The sequence below is a fragment of the Halichoerus grypus genome, chromosome 6 (genome assembly GCF_964656455.1).
Source record: "Halichoerus grypus chromosome 6, mHalGry1.hap1.1, whole genome shotgun sequence".
In the NCBI taxonomy this organism is placed as follows: Eukaryota; Metazoa; Chordata; class Mammalia; order Carnivora; family Phocidae; genus Halichoerus; species Halichoerus grypus.
In genome coordinates, this window is record NC_135717.1 from 39,383,073 (window position 1) to 39,401,699 (window position 18,627).

Consider the following 18,627-nt stretch of genomic DNA (forward strand, 5'->3'; position numbering starts at 1 on the left):
AGCTTTCTTTCCGAGTCTGGGAAAGTTCCTTCCCAGGGTCAGGAACGTTAACAGAGAACACAGCAGACCAGCACTGCGAGATGCTCAGTGATGTCCCTCGAGGGGAGAACACAAGAGCCTCCCCTCACTTCATCCACTCTGCACCTTCTCAGCTGGGAAAATGGTTCAACATGAGCTAAAGGCAGTCCATCTGCAGGCGCACCTGCCTCCGACCCCGGCGCGGGAACGCTTCCCCGTGGCCTGGGTCTGTGGTACGAGAGGACAGGGACCTCTCAGAGGCCGAGGATGGCACACCTGGTCCGTGCACCTGTCCACCTCAGGTCACGATATGCCACAGTCGAGATGGGGACAAAATGCCAAGGTCTCCTGGGGGCCGCTCCTGCACCCCTCGTAGCACAGCTCACCTGTGTCAGGCGCCACAACCGTCAAGCTTGCTTTCACAGCCTGGACGTGACTGAGGGGGCACCCTCTCCACCAAGGCCATTCCCAGTCAGGGTGTCGCCTCGGCAGGCAGATCCAGACGCCTCCCCGGGCCGGTGTCTGTCATCATGTACATCACGCACCACTGCCCAACGGGCCTCCAAGAGCTGCTCCGCTCCACGCGGCCGGCGCTCCGCAAGGCAGCCTCCCACGGGCTCGTCCTTCAACCAGTCTCTGCAGAACCAGTGCGGACGCTGCAGCCGTACCACCGGAGCCCCGGTGCAGGGTCCCCGCCTCTGAGACATCCTGTTCTGTGAACCGAAGGTGACCTGGAACCGTGCGGTCCGGGGCGACCCCAATCACAGCCCGCAGTGTCCGCAGCCTCCACATGGCACCAAGCCTCGGCGTCCTCTACACTCCCAGGGCTGTGCTCCCTCACAGGCACACCGCTTCTCCCCAAAACGTTTGAGAAAAACATAACTAAAACCCCATTGTTTCCATGAAAACATATGCCTTCTCCGTCAAATAAGGTGAAGACTTTCTGGAATTCTCGACATCCGTCGCAAACACAACACCTTAGAACCTCTTCCTTCTCTGGCATTTCTCCCGTCGCTCTCCAGCGCTAACACTGCACTTACTCCATGTCCTAAAATGCTTCCATGCACCCCTACCTATGACAAAGCTCATTCTTACATCTATGACTCCACTATCTGAAATCATTCCTCTATCATCTTTACATCTTCATATGATACAAAACAAGACACAGCATACTACATAAAATGAAAATCCTACAGTATCCTTGGTTGGCAAAGGACAATTCCACAAGCAAACACCATGGAAATGCTAGCTTTGACATTAAAGCCAACAAGGTATTTGAGAAGTAGCTCAGCCTTCAAACCAATATTGAAATGTTACCTCACCTATTGGTCTCTACACTCTATCCATGTCTTCGATGCAAAATGAGTGTAATCCATACAACTCTGAACTTAATAATTTACAAGAGCCCCTGGGTTGCAGGGGTTTCCCTCTCTAGCCTGCACAGGTCCATCAGGGCCCATCTCTGAAGTGGCCAGGGACACAGGTCTCCTGACCTACCGTGCACAGGGGGTCCGGGGCACACAATAGGACATGTCCAGGTTACTGTGTCTCCTACCTTATGGTGCCACACGCAGGGTGTGTGGGGGGAGGGGGCAGAGGCCTTGCCTTCCTCTCCTCTTCTCCCGACAAGGTCTGAGGGCTTTCGGCAGAGCCCGGTGCCCCTGCCCAGGTGGCCACAGTGGGCTCCACACTGTCATCACTGCATCTGATTTTATTAAACATCACTTACTGAGTCACACTGGGCACAAGAATCAGAGCGCTATAGCCTCAGTGGTCTTGACAATCTGATTGTCCCTCTCCCTCCACAGAGAGTATGAAGGACAGGGAGTTCACAGCATGCATGGCCATACTTCAACCGGCCTCCTGGGGCCTGGCCTAAATGCCCGAGCAGTGACGAGTGACCGCAGAGCCGACGACAAGCAGACTGTGCCTGCATGACAACGCGGGCACGCCCCTGGGTGGAAGGGGCACACTCTGACCACTCCCTGCCAGGGGCTCCCCCAGAGGCAAGGGCTAGGCAGAGCCCACAAACACAGAGCTACCCTGTTTTTCAAGCAACCTACCTTCCAGAATCTCTCTTGAAACACACAGGATCCAAGTCCCGTCTGCACAGCTGACCCCTTCACCCCTAAGCGTTAAGGTCAGGATGGCTTTAGGCACTATCTCACCCAACCCATTTTGGAAGTAATGAACCTAAAGTTCGGGCACGTCAAGGGACTTTCCCTTTGCCCCATAGCTGAGCCAGCCACAAAGCAGCTCTGGGGGAGAAGCCAGGTCTCCTGACTGCTGGCTCACCCCTCTCTGCCGTATGGTACTCATCTCTCAAAGGCTGACCACATCGGGGTGACATGTCTCATCTGATGTCTTTCAAAAACACCTGGAAGCTATAAGCAGCCCACAGTTTATGTAAAATATAAGTAAGTTCTGTCCAGTGATTTACTGATTCCTAAATACAAGCACAGTGAAACCAGGTGACACTGCCCAACTGTGGAGATGGCACAATTCATGACCAGCTGGCCTGAAGTTGGGGAGAATGAAGGTTCTTGGGCAGAAAGGGGGTGGGGTAGGGGACTGAAGGGCAGCAGAGAAACTGAGAGTCTACCTTGTGCTTACAATTGCCCTATAGGGCAGTCAACAGCTTAGGAATATTCCTGGGACCTCTCTCTCTACCTCCCAACAGGTGATACCCAACCCAGTCTACCTGTCCAGACTCTGTAGCTCCCTAACCTCAAACCTACCACGTTTTCCGTAACAGAAGCCCCGGGAACCTTTTAACCACTTATGGCAGGCGTTGGCTGTGTTATTTACTGTGCTGAGCCAGACACTGGCATTATCCCCATTTACAGACAAAGAAATTGAGGCTCCAAGAAAGAGACCAGTTAGCCAAGAATCACCCAAATCACAAACTGGCCAGAAGGGGAAGGGCTTCGGGGCTCTGTCTCCTGGACCAGGTTCTCACAGATACACGAACTCTGGATCTCGGTCTCAAGAGCACCCTCGGGTCACTCTGGGTGGCAAGGTGGGGCAGCAGGAACATGTGCGCTGGCATCAAGGAGGTCTACTGGTTTCTGGCCTGCAGCTCACCCCGTTATTCAGACAACAAACCTCAGTTTCTGCACCCATTTAAAATGAGAGTAAGAGAGAGGTAACATGTGTAGCACATAGATGCTCTTAGCTCCCTGCCCCTTAGAATGCCAACATAACCTAATTCGGAATTGTGCTACAAAAGCATTATTCGTTGAAGTTGACAAAAGACTGTCTTCTCAGAAAAAAAGCAGAGTGGTGTGCACAGAGGAACAAGGCAGACCTCCTTTCCTCCCTAAGGCTTTTCCTCCAGACTCACGGCAAGGTTCTCACGCCTGGCAGTTCAGATTCAAACTGGCAAGAGCAGTCAGTGATCAACCAAGGAACCGCCAATGACTGGGCTGGGAGCACTCCTTGAGCATAATGGAAATTACATTGTTTTCAAGCAAAAAACTAACAAATGCTAGGACTGTTCGTTTCCTCGCTGATCCGCACTCAGCACCCGGGATGGAGATTTCCAGTCTGTTAAGACAAACACTCCTCTAAGAAATGTTTGCAGAGGTTACCAGGCGTGCTGTTGGAACCGGACCTTTGCTGGCTGTTCATGGAGGTGGTAAGTGAGCAAAGGTTATGGAGGCATGAGGAGGGGGGTGTTCTGGGCACAGTGACAGGTGCCGACAAGATCAGGCCCCCCCAGGAAATGCCAGGCTCAACACTTTCTATGAAGCAAAGCAGACACGCTTCTTATTCCTAAAAGCCACCATTGCGGTTTAGCTTTATTGTTTAATTAAAGAAATATTCGCTTGCTAAAACAGGAAAATACATAAAAGTCACAAGAAGCACCAATTCTAACACATATCCATTCTCCTAACGGAAAGTCGACTGCTGCCCCAAGCACACACAGGATGTACGTATTTGCACGCATCTCCAAAATGGTTCTCTCTCTGTTAGTTTCTGAAATCTTTCCTTCTTCAAATTGTCAGGGCTTCTAATAAACTTAAATTACCATTTCCCAAAGAACCAAGAAGAGAAGTGCCAATGGCTTACGGGAGGCTAATCCAGGAGACCTTCTCTGGATGAGCCACGCTCAACTATGCAAACAAAAGCAGACCGCCCCTCATCACCTGACTGCCAAGAGCAACTGCACCCCGAAGCATAAGCACCACTCCGCCTCCCACGGGGCGGCCGCGTACAGGCGCAGAGTGCTTTCACTCCACCACCTTGTCTCACAGGTGAGTGTGCTTCTCATTCCGGCGGATTCAACAAGTCAGACGAGCAGATGCAGGTCAGAGAGCCAAGTTGGCAAGGCCGTGGACGCTGCCAGGACTTCTGAGCCACAAACAAACCCTTGAAGGCATCCCAGGAGCTTACTGGTGATAACTCAGACACACCTGTAACTAGGAGTGAAAAACTATTTTTTACAAAACAAAGCTGATAAAACAAATCAATGCTTTCCTAACTGATCAGCAACTTTCATACCAACATAAACGCATAGGACACAAGGCTTAATTTCTGAAACATGCAAAATTACCTTACACTCACAACCTTAAGTATGCTTACATCAAGTATCTTTACCAAAAATCTGGTAAGGCCAGCATGATTTCAGATGCCAGCCCTCCCCAGGTGAAGAGAAGGCAGAAGCAAGTGTAAATGTACGTATTTGCACGCATCTCCAAAATGGTTCTCTCTCTGTTAGTTTCTGAAATCTTTCCTTCTTCAAATTGTCAGGGCTTCTAATAAACTTAAATTACCATTTCCCAAGGAACTAAGTAAAAGTTTCTTTCCTGTAAAGCTCACTGGAACTCTGTTACAGCTGCTATCTGTAGAAGTGCTGCAGACTTGGCCTCAGACGGAGAGGAGTGAAGAGGAGATCACTTACACAGTCAGGAAGGCGGGCGCACAAACAGAGGAAAGCAGCAACCACACTGGCACGTGGTTTTCTTCTGATTGGGGTGGGGACCCCAGGAAAGCTGTACCACCCTCCCTCACCGGGAGCACCGGGGCAAACACCCAGACTGCTCCCTGCCTGTACCAGGCCACCAAGTGTTCCCGCGGCCTCCTGCCCTAGGGGACACAGTTTCTGTGGCACCCAGGGAACCCTTTGTGGACTCAAAGGGCTGCATCTGGATGTCTTTAGGACTCCTGAGCCTGGAATACCTGAGGTAGAGGGCGATGGGCCCCAGTCAGACCCTGTGATCAATCATGTTTGGCTTCTTATGCAATGGGTTTGGAAAGCCCACTCCTTTGTTGTGCGTCCGGGAAAGAGATACAGCAGGTATTCTCTCTTTCCTTCCCCAAAGCATTGTCTGCGAAATAGCCTACCATGTAAATCAGAGACGATCCTTTCAGAGAAAACAAAACCCACCCTTCAGGAATCCATTGTACTTGCCCGGAGAGAGGGTCCTCACTGCCTCCTCACGTAGTTCCGACACAGAGAGAAACAGGCTCCTCGGGGCAGAGCGGGGGCGCGTCCCCCTGCACGGTGCCCCCCGCCGCGGAAGACAGGGCACGGGCAGGGCCCCCCTGCCCCCCACCCCCACCCCGCAGAAGCCGGAGTCCCCCTCACCTTTTCCGCGCGGCCCCGAGCCGCCCGCGCCGCCGCTCCCCCCGGCGCACGACGAGTCCTTCCTGAGCCTCTTGCTCTGCGGCCTCACGCTGGACCGGAGGAAGTGGTGCTGGTCCTGCGGGCAGGCGGGCGGCGGGGACGGGGCCTGCGGGCCGCCCGCGGGCGCCGGGGGGCCGTCGCCGCCGTCCCGGGGGGTCCTGGCGTCCCTCTTTGTGCCGCCGCTCTCGTCGGCCGCGTCCCCGCCGCCGGGCCCCTCGCCCTCCAGCGAGTCGTCGTCGGCCGCCCGCTTGCCCAGCCGCTTGAGCCCGTCCTCCCCGCCGCCGCCGCCGTCTCCCAACTTCACTGTCATCCTGGCCGGGCAGGGGGGGAGACCCCGGTGAGGCGCGCGCCCGGCAGCCTGCCCGAGAAGTTTAGCGCACCGATGCCCTCTCAACATGGCCGCCGTTGTTTGTTCGCGATCCCCTCCCGGCCGCCCGCCCGCCGCCGCCCGCCCGCCGCCGCCACCGCCCGGCCCCGGCCCCGCCGCCCCCGGCGCCGACCCCAGGAAACGGCGGCCCGGCGGCGCGGAGGCGGCGGGGCGGGCGGCCCCAAGGGGCCGCGCCCGGACGGCCCTGCCCGCGCGGCGCCCCGGCCGGCGGGGTCGTGGGGTGGGGGGTAGGGGGTAGGGTGGGGGTGGAAGGGCCGGGGACGACGGAGAGAAGGAGGGGGGATCCCCGGGGGGCGGCGGGGGTTGGTCCCGGGGGGGGCTCGGGCCCGGGCCCGGAGCCACCTACCCGGCGGGGCCACGGCTCATGGCCTGCGCGCCGGGCCTCTCCCCGCGCCGCCCGGGCCTCGGCGCCCGCGCCCCCGACCCCACCCCTCCCCGCCCCCAAAACGCGCGGGGCTCCGGGCCCGCGCACCTGCCCCGCACGCCGGTCCCCAAAGTTGGCCCCGGAACGAGGGCGAGGGGCCCGGATCCACCCCGCCAGGGGAGAGGCGCGACCTCGCCTGCGTGCACAGGGGACTCCATGGTGGCCCACGGCTGCCGGTCCGCCTGCTTATTTTAAAACACATAAAGAGTAATAAGCTCGGGGTTTCTGGGAATCTTGCTTCCCAGGGTGGGAGGTGTGTGCTGCTGCGGAGATTTACAAATTAAAAATGCTTTTGCAACAAAGGAGCCTGTGGCGTGGAACAGGTGGGAGCCACCCGTGAAAGCGACACGATAGACAGGTCCAGATCCAAATGCAAGAATGCGCAGAAGAGGGCTGTGCAAAAACTCTTGATAACCGTTAATAAAATTCTTGCATTCACTTTGTTACCCACTGCTCTGTGAAATGTCAACAACACTTGATGACTCTATAAAAATGCATCCCAGAATGCAGACCCACTCAAAAATTAACTCAGAGAGTCAGATAGTATCAACCTATAAGCCCCAAAAGGGTCAGTAATGTGTACCTGTGATAAAGCAAGAAAGATAAATATTAGATTCCTCAACAGGTGTTGAAACTGTGCCCAAACTGTGCTTGACGTCCTCAACACAACCGCTCAGAATGGAAACATTTCCATTCAAAAGGGGAAAGTGAGCAAGGCATCAAGGCTAACAATGAAATACAGAAATAGGGGCAAGGACCTCTCACTGAAAGATTTGCAAATGAGTAAAAATCAAAGTAACACCTACTACTGCTCTGATGTATTCTGTCACAAAACGACCTGTAACATTTTTCATTTGCTGGAATTGGTCTAAGACAAAAACAAAAAACAAAACAAAAAACAAAAACAAGAATCCAGCCCCAAAATAAAACTATACAGGACTAATATTAAGCCAAACTTTTTAAAAGACTTCATTGCATAGGACTTCTTGCTGTTCGTTTCTCAACCTTTCCATTCCTACTTAAAAAACCTGGAAATACCTTAAAGGGCCTCTCTCCGGGTTACAATGTGGAGAACCCTACTCCCAGGGACCTATTATCCCCAAACTACCCATAGTCAAGCCAGGAGACAGACAGAGCACACACCAGCCAAAGCAGAATACACTTGCCCCCCGTCTGCCCGGCTGAAGACTGGAAGACACTAAACTGAACACAGAAGGTCACGGCCTTTCAGAATCAAGAGGATATTGACACATATCAGAGTTTTCCCCTACAGGAAAAGGAAGCCACGGGAATGGAATCCCTTTACCGAAAACCTCCAACGCTACTTCCTGACCGTGCACAGAGGAGGAATCAGCTCCAGCAACATCCCCGCCCGACACCGTTTGTCAGGTTTCGGGAAGGAAAAAGCAAAACCCTCCGTGTCTCGGGTCGAATTCTGGCTGCACCACGACACTGTCACCGCGTGTCACCGCGACACTGCTCGGTCCGGACTCCTCCGGACCACCCCGACAAAGCACCGCGTGCGTAACCACCGCCGCCAGAGCACAGGCCGCTTCCCCTCTCCCGCAGTCCCGCTCCGGCTGGGGGCCGGGCCTCGCCAAGACAGCCGGTCGGGGTGGCCCACCCCTCCCGAGCCCCAGCCCCGGTCACCTTCTTCATCAAAGCCTCGCAGCGGCCTGGCTTCGCGGGCTCCCCGGGGGCCCCCCGGGCGCCCGCAGAACCGGCCGGGCCGGGCAGCCCAGGCCCCCGAGCGCCCGCTGCACAGAAGCCGCGACACCGGTGTGGTCCTTCCGCCTTGGAAGCAGATGCCCAGCGGCGCTCGCCCCGGCACGTCCCCTCCGCGCCCGGCGAGCGGCGGACGAGGATGCGGGCGCCGGCGCTGCCGCCTCTCAGCTCCCGGAGGCCCGGCTCACCGCTCTCAGTAGCAGTTCCGGCTACGGCGGCCCGGCGGAGACGGCGGGGACGACGCGCGGGGCGGGGCGGGGCGGGGCGACGCGCGCGGGGACGAGCTCGCCCGAGGTTTCCAGCGCGCGCGCCCCCCTAGGGGCGCTGCCATTGGCCAGCAACGGGCGCGCGCGCTTGCGCGTACGGACGCTGGGCGGGGGCGCGGGGTGGGCCTGCGACGAGGGTGGTGTTGTGACGCCGGCCTCGCGGCCGTGCGGGCTAGTACGTCTCTCCGGATTGGTGGATCGACAGCCAATGGAGTCAGCGCCCGGGCTATGATTGGCCGGGGCCGTGTTGACGGATGCGTGAGAAGAAAACGCTGCCTCAGCTCAGAGTCTTGAATCAGGCGCGAACTGAGTTTTTAACGACAAAGTGTAAAAGTGCAATTGAGTCAGATAAACGCGCCCTTTATTAGATTGAGAGTTTGCTTTTGAAATTCCTGAGCGTAGCGGATGGCGCTGGGCACTCGGGTCATGTTTCTCCGTCATGGCGATAAAGGAGCGTGTTCTCAATTCTAGTGTGTATTATAGAGGCAAAGGATAAGAAAGATGGTGTCCCAGGGTCCAGGCCTGGAAGGACCACTCATGAGCCATAGGGATCTAAGGGGAGGATAAGAGAGATGGTGTCCCAGGTCCAGGCCTGGAAGGAGCATTCATGAGCCATAGGGATCTAAGGGGAGGATAAGAGAGATGATGTCCCAGGGTCCAGGCCTGGAAGGAGCACTCATGAGCCATAGAGACCCAATGCACAGTGAGATGATCACAATGATCCTGTACTGTAATTACGTGATAGGACTGACATCAGTCTGATAGGACTGACATCACCACGTCAGCCATGTTACAACACGAGCATATGTACTTCGCAATACACTTTGAACTTACATGATGCTACTTGTCAAATTTATTCCATAAAAAATCCTAGTGTCCATGAAAATGAGGTTTTTAAAAACGGGATCTACCCTGTACCTATGTGATCCAGCACCTAAACTGTCGGATCCAGTAGTATCTGTACTTCCCTCTTTTATTTTTTCACTTTTTAACAATGTGGACCTTTTCCCCGTAGCAACTCTTTCTTTTCTTTAGTGACAAGATATCGCTTTGTTGTTCAAAGTTAATTTCGAAGTTGAAGCACACGTTGCTAATGCGTTTGGGAATGCAATCTGTCCCCACGAGTCAGGCTGATTTCCGATGGGATGAAACGGGACGTACCCTTGCCTACCATCTTCTTGCCAAAGGAATCCATACGTTGCACCTCAAAAGTTCCGTCGAAACCAGTGGCTTTGCTCAGAAATACTCTGAACCACACCCTCCTCCTTGAGATGAGACAAAGCAGAGCCCAACAAACGGCCTGCGGTCCAGAAGACCCGGCAAGAAGATGAACCAAAGAGGAGGGAATCTCAACGAAGATGGCAGTTCCGTTTCTCGCCCACATTCTCTCAGCTGACCGACACGGTTAGAAAGGTGTAACTGCAGGAGCGGGTCCCAACAGGCTCTGCATCCTCATCACACCTGCAAGTACATCACCAGCTTCCCTTCTATGCGAAGAACAGGCGAATCCTGACCTCCTAGCTCCCCTTTCCGAGCTGGCGTTGTTGATTCTAGACAGCGGCTGCGACGGGGAGAAAATGCCCCGCAGGACCCCGAAGCCTGCCGCCCCCGGGGACGCGTCAGGAGACTCCTGCCCTCGGCGCCTTACGAACACTCCCGACCGTCTTCGGCTCTTTCCGGCCGCTCGGGGCGCTGCGGGCGGCCTCGGCATCCGCCGCGCTCACCTTCGGCTGTTTCCGCGTACCGCGCGCAGCCGTTGTCTGGGCAACGCGCGGCGGCGCGACGGCTCGGATGGGGTGAGTGGGGTCGGAGGGCGAGGGCGGAGAGCGGCCGGGGAGGGTCTCCCGAGCAGCCTGGGGCTGGGGAGCGGGGAGACGGCGCAGCGGGCCGGACCCCCGTCCCGCGGCCTCCCAGGTCATCTTCGTCCGGAAACCGGGCCTCGGCCAAGCGGGTCGGGTCCGGGCCGGCGGGAGCTGGGCGCGGCGTCCGAGGTCAGCGCGCGAGGACAGACACCGCGGGCGCCGTCGGGTCCGGGCGTGGCCCGGGAGGGGAGGCTGGCGGCGCCGGCGGGGACGGGAGGAGAAAGCGGTCGGCCCTGCAGCCGCACAGTGGGCGGCGATCCCTCGCGTCGCCGGCCCGCGGCCGTGACCCTGCACCGCCGGGGACGGGAGCGGAGGGGGGCGCCCCGGCGGGGTGGCCAAGCCTGCCCGCGCCCCTCCTCTCAGCATCCCCCGCGGCCCTCCTCCCAGCCGCACCCCTCCTCTCAGCCGGCCCCCCCGCCCCTCCTCTCAGCCGACCCCCTCCGCACCCCTCCTCTCAGCCCTGCGCCCCTCAGCCCCTCATACCGCAGCCCGAATGTCTGCCGCGAGCCCCTCAGCTGACCCTGGTAGCACTGAAGACGGGGCTCGGCCGGAGGGGACTGGAGCAAATCTCTTAGAACAAACGGAATTTTTGTCTTTTCCCCAAAGTTTATACATTTGCCAAATATTTTTGTTTTATTCTAGAGACGGAGAGTTTGTTTTAAGGAGACGAAGTGCACTTGTTTCTGAACCACTGCCATTAATCGATGTCTTTAGGTAAGGGTAGTATTGTTGGTCATCTCTCCTCGTGTTTGCTCTGGTAGCTTTTGTGCTATAATTATGCGGATGATACTTTTTTGTGGTAGAAAAACGTTAAATTACAGGTAAAAGGAATAATGAACGTATAAAAATGGAATCATCGGCCCTGGCAACTTTTTACAACAAAACATCAAGAGCATTTTTCCTTGCTAATAAATGTCTTCTTTTTTTTTTTTTTAAGATTTTATTTATTTATTTGACAGAGAGTACAAGTAGGCAGAGCAGCAGAGAGAGGCAGAGGGAGAAGCAGGCTCTCTGCTGAGCAGGGAGCCCGATGTGCGGCTCGATTCCAGGACCCTGGGATCATGACCTGAGCCGAAGGCAGACGCTTAACCGACTGAGCCACCCAGGCTCCTCGCTAAGAAATATCTTCAAAGTATTCACATATAGGGGGCCTGTTCTCGGGTCTGGGGATGCTGCCGGGACGTCTCATCCTGTGGGGCAGAGAGTGGGCTGCCGGTGCAGGACAGTCAACCAACCGCACATTTGTGATAAAGTCTAAATGCAGCAGCGAAGTACAGGGATCTACGGGGATGCTGGAGAGAAGCCTAGAAGTGAGGTCAAAGGAGGCTTCCTGAGAGCTTCCTGAGTATCCACAGGTGGAATATGGGGGAGAGAACCTCTGAGAAAACCCCAGGCAGGAAAAAGTCACTTAAAGATCTGTTGGCATACATGCTTATTACAAAACGATGTTTGAGATTAAAAAACAAAAACAAAGAGGAAACCAGGCATAACTTTGTTAAGTGCTATTGTAATTCTTTTTGCATCAGTCTAACAAAATTAACATTACTTATTTTTCAGAAGAATATTTTCACAAAGTAAACTTGTAAAATATGAATACAAATTTCCCATAGCCCAAAACTTTCAAGCCTTGGTTGGCTGCAATACATGAAAACTCAATTTGAAAGCTTTCCTTTGCTATATATATAAACACCCAGGTTTTTATGTGTTGTTTTTTTTTTTTTTTTCAGTTTTAATGACTTTATGAAAGTTTGTGTCAGTACTGTACTCCGAAATCAGAGCCCTGACCAGTGTAGATGTCCCCTCAGTGATGTGTGTGTGTAGGAGGCCTCTGGATCCTGCTGCTTCCCCTGACTCCAGTACCCGCCCCCCATGGCAGTAAGAACACCACCTCAAAAAGTGTGCCTTTGTTTAGTATTCAGGGTATATATTCATAAGAAAAAGGTACCTCTGTGCCTTTAGCTTCTCACTGAATGGGATTTCCTTCTGTGGATCCACACTGAGCCTTCGAGGCTTCCTCTGATAATAGCTATTGCATTGCTAAAAGCAAATGGCACAGTCCATGCCCCACTCCAGTGGTAGTGATAGAACGTTGCAGTGTTGAGTATTTTTTTACACAATCTTTTTGTTGTAGTTAAATATACATAATTTAAATTTTATCATTTTAATTATTTGCATGTAAACGAGTCGGTGACATTAAGCACAGTGACATGTGGTGTAATCATCCCCACAATCCCTCAACAGTACTTTTCCATCTTCCCAAACAGAAACCCTGTCTCCATTAAACATGAACTTCCTGTCCCCCAGCACCACAGGCCCTGGTACCCACCCTTTCATTTCTGTCTGTGAATTTGACTATTCTAGGGCCCTCCTATAGGTGGAAACACACTGTATTTGTCTCTTTGTGATTGGCTTATTTCACTGAGCATAATGTCTTCTACGTTCATCCGTGTTGTAACATGTCAGAATTTCAAGGCTGGATAATACTTCATCCTATATATGCACCATATCGTGTTGATTCATTCATCTGTCAATAGACATTTGGGTTGTTTCCACCTTTTGGCTACTGTGAATGGTGCTGCTATGAACATGGGTGTACAAGGATCTGTTCAAGTCCCTGCTTTCAGTCTTTTGGGGATATACCCAGAACTGGAGTTGCTAAATCATATGGTAATTCTATGTTTAAGTTTTAAGGAACCACCATACTGTTTTGCACGGCGTCTGTGCCAGTTTACACTCCCACTGGCAGTGCACAAGTGTTCCAGTTTTTCCACGTCTTTGCCAACAGTTATTTTCTCTTTTTCTGATCAGAGCCATCCTAATGGGCATGACGTTGAATAATTTTGAATGAAAGCAAACTAACCTACAAATACTCTCCTCTGCCAGTTGGTGTCCCTAAGCTGACTCTGGGTTATGAAAAGTGGGCAGTGGTGACCATCCTGTCATTCGCCATCCTATCCCTCCTGCAAAGGGGCAATAAGCACATCTTTTCCAGGAGAGAAAGATGTTAAATTTGGGAAACTAAACAAGTTCAACTACCCCACAGTTACCAGGGCTTTGTTTTCTTAATTCTCTAACAAAGGAATCCTGTTGCCTCCTACTACCTGAGAGCCAGATGTAGAAGACAGCCTTGGTTTTCACACTTTATCAGAAATTGAATAGTAGCTTTTCTTATGTATTTTTGTGAAAGAGTTTTGGGCTTCTATTTGGTTGGAAATTTTTGCTTGAAGGGCAGCTATAGAAATACAAATTGTCTTCATTATGATGAATAAAAATGATCAAGATTTACACATGTGGTCTAGGTGGCTGGGCTTTTTCTTATTGTTTAATGGCAGTGTTTTCTTCTTTTCCATCACACCCTGCATCATTCTAGGTCCAATTTCTTGCTTCTAACTATATATTTTTTCCCTGTTAGAGATCTCTTTCACGTAAAGTTGCCCACATGGTCTTAAGGGGTATTTGTAAGTTGCACTGTGTTATGATAGTAGGTTTGTGATGCTTTTCTTTTCTAATTCTATGTAGTCATTTCTTCTCATTGTTCAAAAGCAACAGGACTTGGCTGTTTTTCTTCCCTGCAGGTTTCAACCTTGACTAGGTCTGTGTTTCATCATGGCTCTCTATTTTGACCACCGAATAGAAGCCCCGGACTCCGTCGGGTCTCCTTCGCACATCCATTGGCACCCTGTTCATCCATTCCTGGTGGTTGCCTCCGTCAGCACGACCTCAGGAGGCAGCGTGGATATATATCTGGAACAAGTGAGTCCTAGGAAGTAATGTTTCTGATTTCCAGGGCTTCTAGCTCTTGTGTCCCTTTTGTTCTCACATGTGTGTGCACGTGCATGTATGTGTTATGTGTCATGGGGGAGTGTGTACAGGTGTGTTGTGTGTGTTTTTTGTGTGCTATGTGTGTGGTATGTGTGTCGTGTGTGCCGTGGAGGGGGTATGTTGTGTGTGGTGTGTGCCTGTGTGTGGTGTGTGTGTCATGTATAGGGGATATGTGGTGTGTGTGCGCTGTATGGTATATGTATTGTGCAGTGTGTCATGTGTGATACGTGTCACGTGTAGTATGTGGTGTATGTCACTTGTATGTGGTATGTACATATGTGGTGTGTGTGGTATGTGTGTGTCCTGTGGTGTGTGGTATGTGTGTGGTATGTGGTACGTGTGTTGTGTATGTATGTGGTGTGTGTGGTACGTGGTGTCTTTGTCATATGTATGTGGGATGTAGTATGTGCGTGATATGTGATATGTGGTGTGTGTGATGTGTATGTGGCGCGTGTGTGTTATGTGTGGTGTGTATGGCATGTGGCGTGTGGTGTGTGTGTGGTATATGGTGCGTTTGGTGTGCATGTATGTGGTGTGTGTGGTGCAGGTGTGGTGTGTGGTGTGTGTGTGCCATGAGTGTGGAATGTGGTACATGTATGGTACATGGTACGTGTGTGGTATGTGGTATATATTGCATGTGGTGTGTATGTATGTGGTATATATGTGGTATGTGTTATATGTGTGGTATGTGGTGTGTATGGAAAGTGGTGTGTGTAGCATGTGGTAAGTGTTGTATATGTATGTGCTGTATGTGGTATGCGTATGTGGTATATGGTGTGTGTGTGGCATGTGTGGTATGTCGTATGTGATGTGTGTGTGGTGTGTGTGGTATGTGGTATATGTGTGGTACATGGTGTGTGTGATGTGTATGAATGTGGTACATGTGTGGCATGTGGTGTGTGCGGTATGTGGTATGTGTGTCATGTGTATGTGGTATGTGCTATGTGTGGCATGTGGTAGTGTGTGGTAGTGGTGTGTATGTATCTGGTGTGTGTGCAGTGAGTGTGGTATGTGATGTGTGTGATGTGTATATGTTAGGTGTGTGGTATGTGGTGCTTATGTGGTATGGGTATGTGGTACGTGGGGTGTGTGTGTCATGTGTGTTGTGTGTCATGTGTGTTGTGAGTGTGGTATGTGTGTGGTATGTGATGTATGCATGTCATGTGAGTGTGGTGTGTGTGGTGTGTATATGTATGTGGTGTGTGGTGTGTATATATGTGGTATGTGTGGTATTTGGTGCTTGTGTGGTATGGGTATGTGGGGTGTGGGGTGTGGGGTATGTGTGTGTCATGCGCGGTATGTGTCGTGTGTGTTGTGAGTGTGGTATGTGGTATGTGATGTGTGTAGTATGTTGTATGAGTGTGGTATGCAGTACATGTGTGGTATGTGGTGTGTGCATGTTGTGTGGTGAGTGTGGTGTGTATATGTATGTGGTGTGTGTGGTATGTGGGGTGTGTGTCATGTGTGCTGTGAGTGTGGTATGTGGTATGTGTGTGGTGTGTGATGTGCGTAGTATGTGGTGTGAGTGTGGTATGCGATACATATGTTGTGTGTGCATGTTGTGTGGTGTGGTGTGTGTGTATGTGGTGTGTGTGGTGTATGGTGCATGTGTGTGTCTTATGTGTGTGTATCACTTCTTCCTGAGGTTCAGATTCCCAGTACTATAAGAGCCCTGTGATGTGGATAATTCTTTTAGCCCTGCTACTTAGGTTTGGGGACATATTTAGGGATGTAAAACAGATTCCATAGTCAGTCCATGCCTCTAACCAGAAATGGCCCCTCCATGCTATCTGTGCATCCTGGGCCAGTCTCCTGTTGGCCCCACTGGCCATTGGAAACTGTTGGTGTCCTGTGGCTGCCATAACAAATTACAACAAGCCGGCTGGCTTAAAACAGAAATGTAACCTCTCACCGTTCTGGAGGCCAGAAGTCTGAAATGAGGGCTCCTCAGGCCCACGCTGTCTCTGAAGGCTCTGGGGCAGGACCCGTGTCGGGCCTTGCCCTGGCTTCTGGGGGTTTCCGGCAATCCTAGGCAGTCCTCCGGTTGCACCTGCATCACTCCACTGCCTTTGTCGTCACATGTGTCTCCTCTGTGTGTCTGTGTCTCTTTCCTCTTCTTATAAGGATGCCAGCCATCAGATTAGGGCCCATTCCAATGACCTCTTCTTAAGCTGAACATCTGCAGAGACTCTATTTCCAAATAAGGCCGTATCACAGGCACCAGGTTAGGACTTCAACATGTTTTGGTTTTTTTGTTTTTTCTTTTTTTAAGATTAACTTAGAGAGAGAATGAGCAGGAGGGGAAGAGGGAAAGGGAGAGAGAATCCCAAGCAGACACCCCATTGAGCGCAGAGCCTGACACGGGGCACAATCTCACGACCCTGAGATCCCAACCTGAGCCAAAACCGAGTCAGACGCTTAACCGGCTGTGCCACCCAGGAGCCCTAGGACTTAAACATATCTTTTTCAGGGTGCACAATTCCACCTGTACCAGGAACTTTGTAGAAGCCCCTCAAACTTTCCATACTTCACCCCACTCCCCACCTTCCTCAGTGCATGACACACCTCATACTTCACAAAGAAAATCAGAATTTTCTTCCCAGTCCTCAACCTTCTGAAGTGTCACTGTTGCCCCTGCAACTCCAGCAAAGCAGCTAGGGTCATAGTGACATCTGCATGCTCTTGGGTCCTTATCTGATCTCCCCCTCTCTGCACAGTTCCTCACTCTAAGTCTCTCGGGAAACACTCTGGAGGTGAGAGGGGGCTGAAAATAACTTTGGCCTTGCAGACCCTGAAAAGGCTCTTGGGGTCACCCCAGAGACTGTACTTAGAGAACCTTGGGATCAACAAATTTGACCTCTTGGCCCACTGCTTATTTTTGTAAATAAAGTTGTATTGGAACCCATTAAAATGCTAGCTAGCAAGCAAGCAGCTGTGAGTATGAGGTCATCCTCCTTGATAAGCTGGTCAGCGAGCTCAGTTGAGTGTTTTTTTTTTTTTTTTTTTATAAAGATTTTTATTTATTTATTGAGAGAGAGAGAGAATGATAGAGAGAGAGCATGAGAGGGAGGAGGGTCAGAGGGAGAAGCAGACTCCCTGCCGAGCAGGGAGCCCGATGTGGGACTTGATCCAGGGACTCCAGGATCATGACCCGAGCCGAAGGCAGTCGCTTAACCAACTGAGCCACCCAGGTGCCCCTAGTTGAGTGTTAACTGTATGTTTTCATAGTGCAGCCAAGAGCAAGCTTGGCGTTTTAATGAAAATTAAGTAGAACATTTCTTTAATAAATGGCTCTTTATATCTTTTAGCTGATCTCGATATCATTGATTAGCCAGAAGTTCCTAGAATACTGTCTCTCTTCATAATATGGAATTTACCTCTTGCCTATTGTAGGGTGAGCATGTGCCCGATACCCATATGGAGAGGTCATTCCGGGTCACTTCCCTGTGCTGGCACCCGGCGCGCCTGATCCTAGCTATTGGCTGGGAGACTGGAGAAGTGACAGTGTTTAATAAGCAGGACAAGGAGCAGCATTCGATCCCCCCGACACACACCACCGACGTCACGGTCCTCAAGTGGAGCCCCAACGGGAACTGCCTCGTGTCAGGGGATAGGGTAAGCAGACTTGGCTGACACTGATTTCAGATCCCTACCTTTCCCTGCCAGTGCTCTTTGGGATACACGTTGGGAAGGCTGTTAAAGACCAAAGTTTTAGAAATATGTGGTTGCTGAATTCAGTTGATCTTGATGGATGTCATGGCAGATTCTGTTTCATACTGGAAGCAAGATTTGCAAATTTCATTCTACCATCCCACTCAGTGGCAGAGGTATATCTGTAATTGTTTAAGTGAACTTCTCCTGGAAACTGTATTCATAAAGGTGGGGTGACTTTTTCAGGTACTATAGTTTTTATGGCACCCCTGAATCATTAGCTTCCCTGAGCACGCTTCTTCATTGCCTGGGAGGCCCTGGTCCTCATTGTCTAGCTCAGGGCTTCACGGGGTCATTTTGCCCCCAGGGGACATTTGGCAGAATCTGGAGACAATTTTTGTTGTCGGAATGGTGGTGGGGCGGACACAGGGCGGTGTCCTGACATCTAGTAGGTGGAGACCAGAGATACTGATCAACGTTCTGTAACGCACAGGACAGACCCCACAGCAGAGAATTATCCAGCCTAAAGTGTTAACCATTCCCAGGTTGGGAAACTGTGGTCTAAATCGATTCATAAACATATGGCAGAAATTTTACAATGTACTCATTCATTTTACATGTGCCACGTAATACATTTCCCTGTTTCAAAGTCCCGAGAAGTATGAGAAGGTATATATATATATATCATGGCAAGACTCTCCACCCCCACCCCATCTCCTCCATTCCCCTCCCACCCACCCTCAGTGCCCAAGCTTCGTAAAGCTTCTGTTTCTTCAGATACAAACCAGCACATCCGAATGCATTCTTTCCCCAGTTTCCAGTTTTTGAAAAATTTGAAACTT

The 18,627-nt window shown here is 51.8% G+C and overlaps 2 protein-coding genes across 9 annotated transcripts in view; one reads left to right on the forward strand and one right to left on the reverse strand.

Moving 5' to 3' along the window:
* Positions 1-8,401, reverse strand: part of CRAMP1 (cramped chromatin regulator 1) — a 57,590-nt gene extending 49,189 nt beyond the window's left edge. Inside the window, exons 1-2 of one of the 4 annotated variants that reach the window (XM_036083328.2) lie at positions 8,110-8,401; positions 5,609-5,958 (exon numbers count right to left, since the gene is read on the reverse strand). In XM_036083328.2, the coding sequence (XP_035939221.1) occupies positions 5,609-5,957 (349 nt within the window). In that variant the 5' untranslated portion in view covers position 5,958; positions 8,110-8,401. Of the gene's footprint in view, positions 1-5,608; positions 5,959-6,507; positions 6,617-8,109 lie in introns of those variants that run through there. The other 3 variants (XM_036083326.2, XM_036083324.2, XM_078074995.1) reach the window with 3 other exon arrangements.
* Positions 8,402-10,137: 1,736 nt separating this feature from the next.
* Positions 10,138-18,627, forward strand: part of IFT140 (intraflagellar transport 140) — an 80,456-nt gene continuing 71,966 nt past the window's right edge. For 4 of the 5 annotated variants that reach the window (XM_036083347.2, XM_078074997.1, XM_078075000.1 and 1 more), the window contains exons 1-4: positions 10,138-10,246; positions 10,955-11,026; positions 13,888-14,065; positions 17,528-17,749. In XM_036083347.2, coding sequence (XP_035939240.1) covers positions 13,919-14,065; positions 17,528-17,749 — 369 coding nt within the window. In that variant the 5' untranslated portion in view covers positions 10,138-10,246; positions 10,955-11,026; positions 13,888-13,918. Of the gene's footprint in view, positions 10,247-10,309; positions 10,442-10,954; positions 11,027-13,887; positions 14,066-17,527; positions 17,750-18,627 lie in introns of those variants that run through there. The other variant, XM_078074996.1, reaches the window with a different exon arrangement.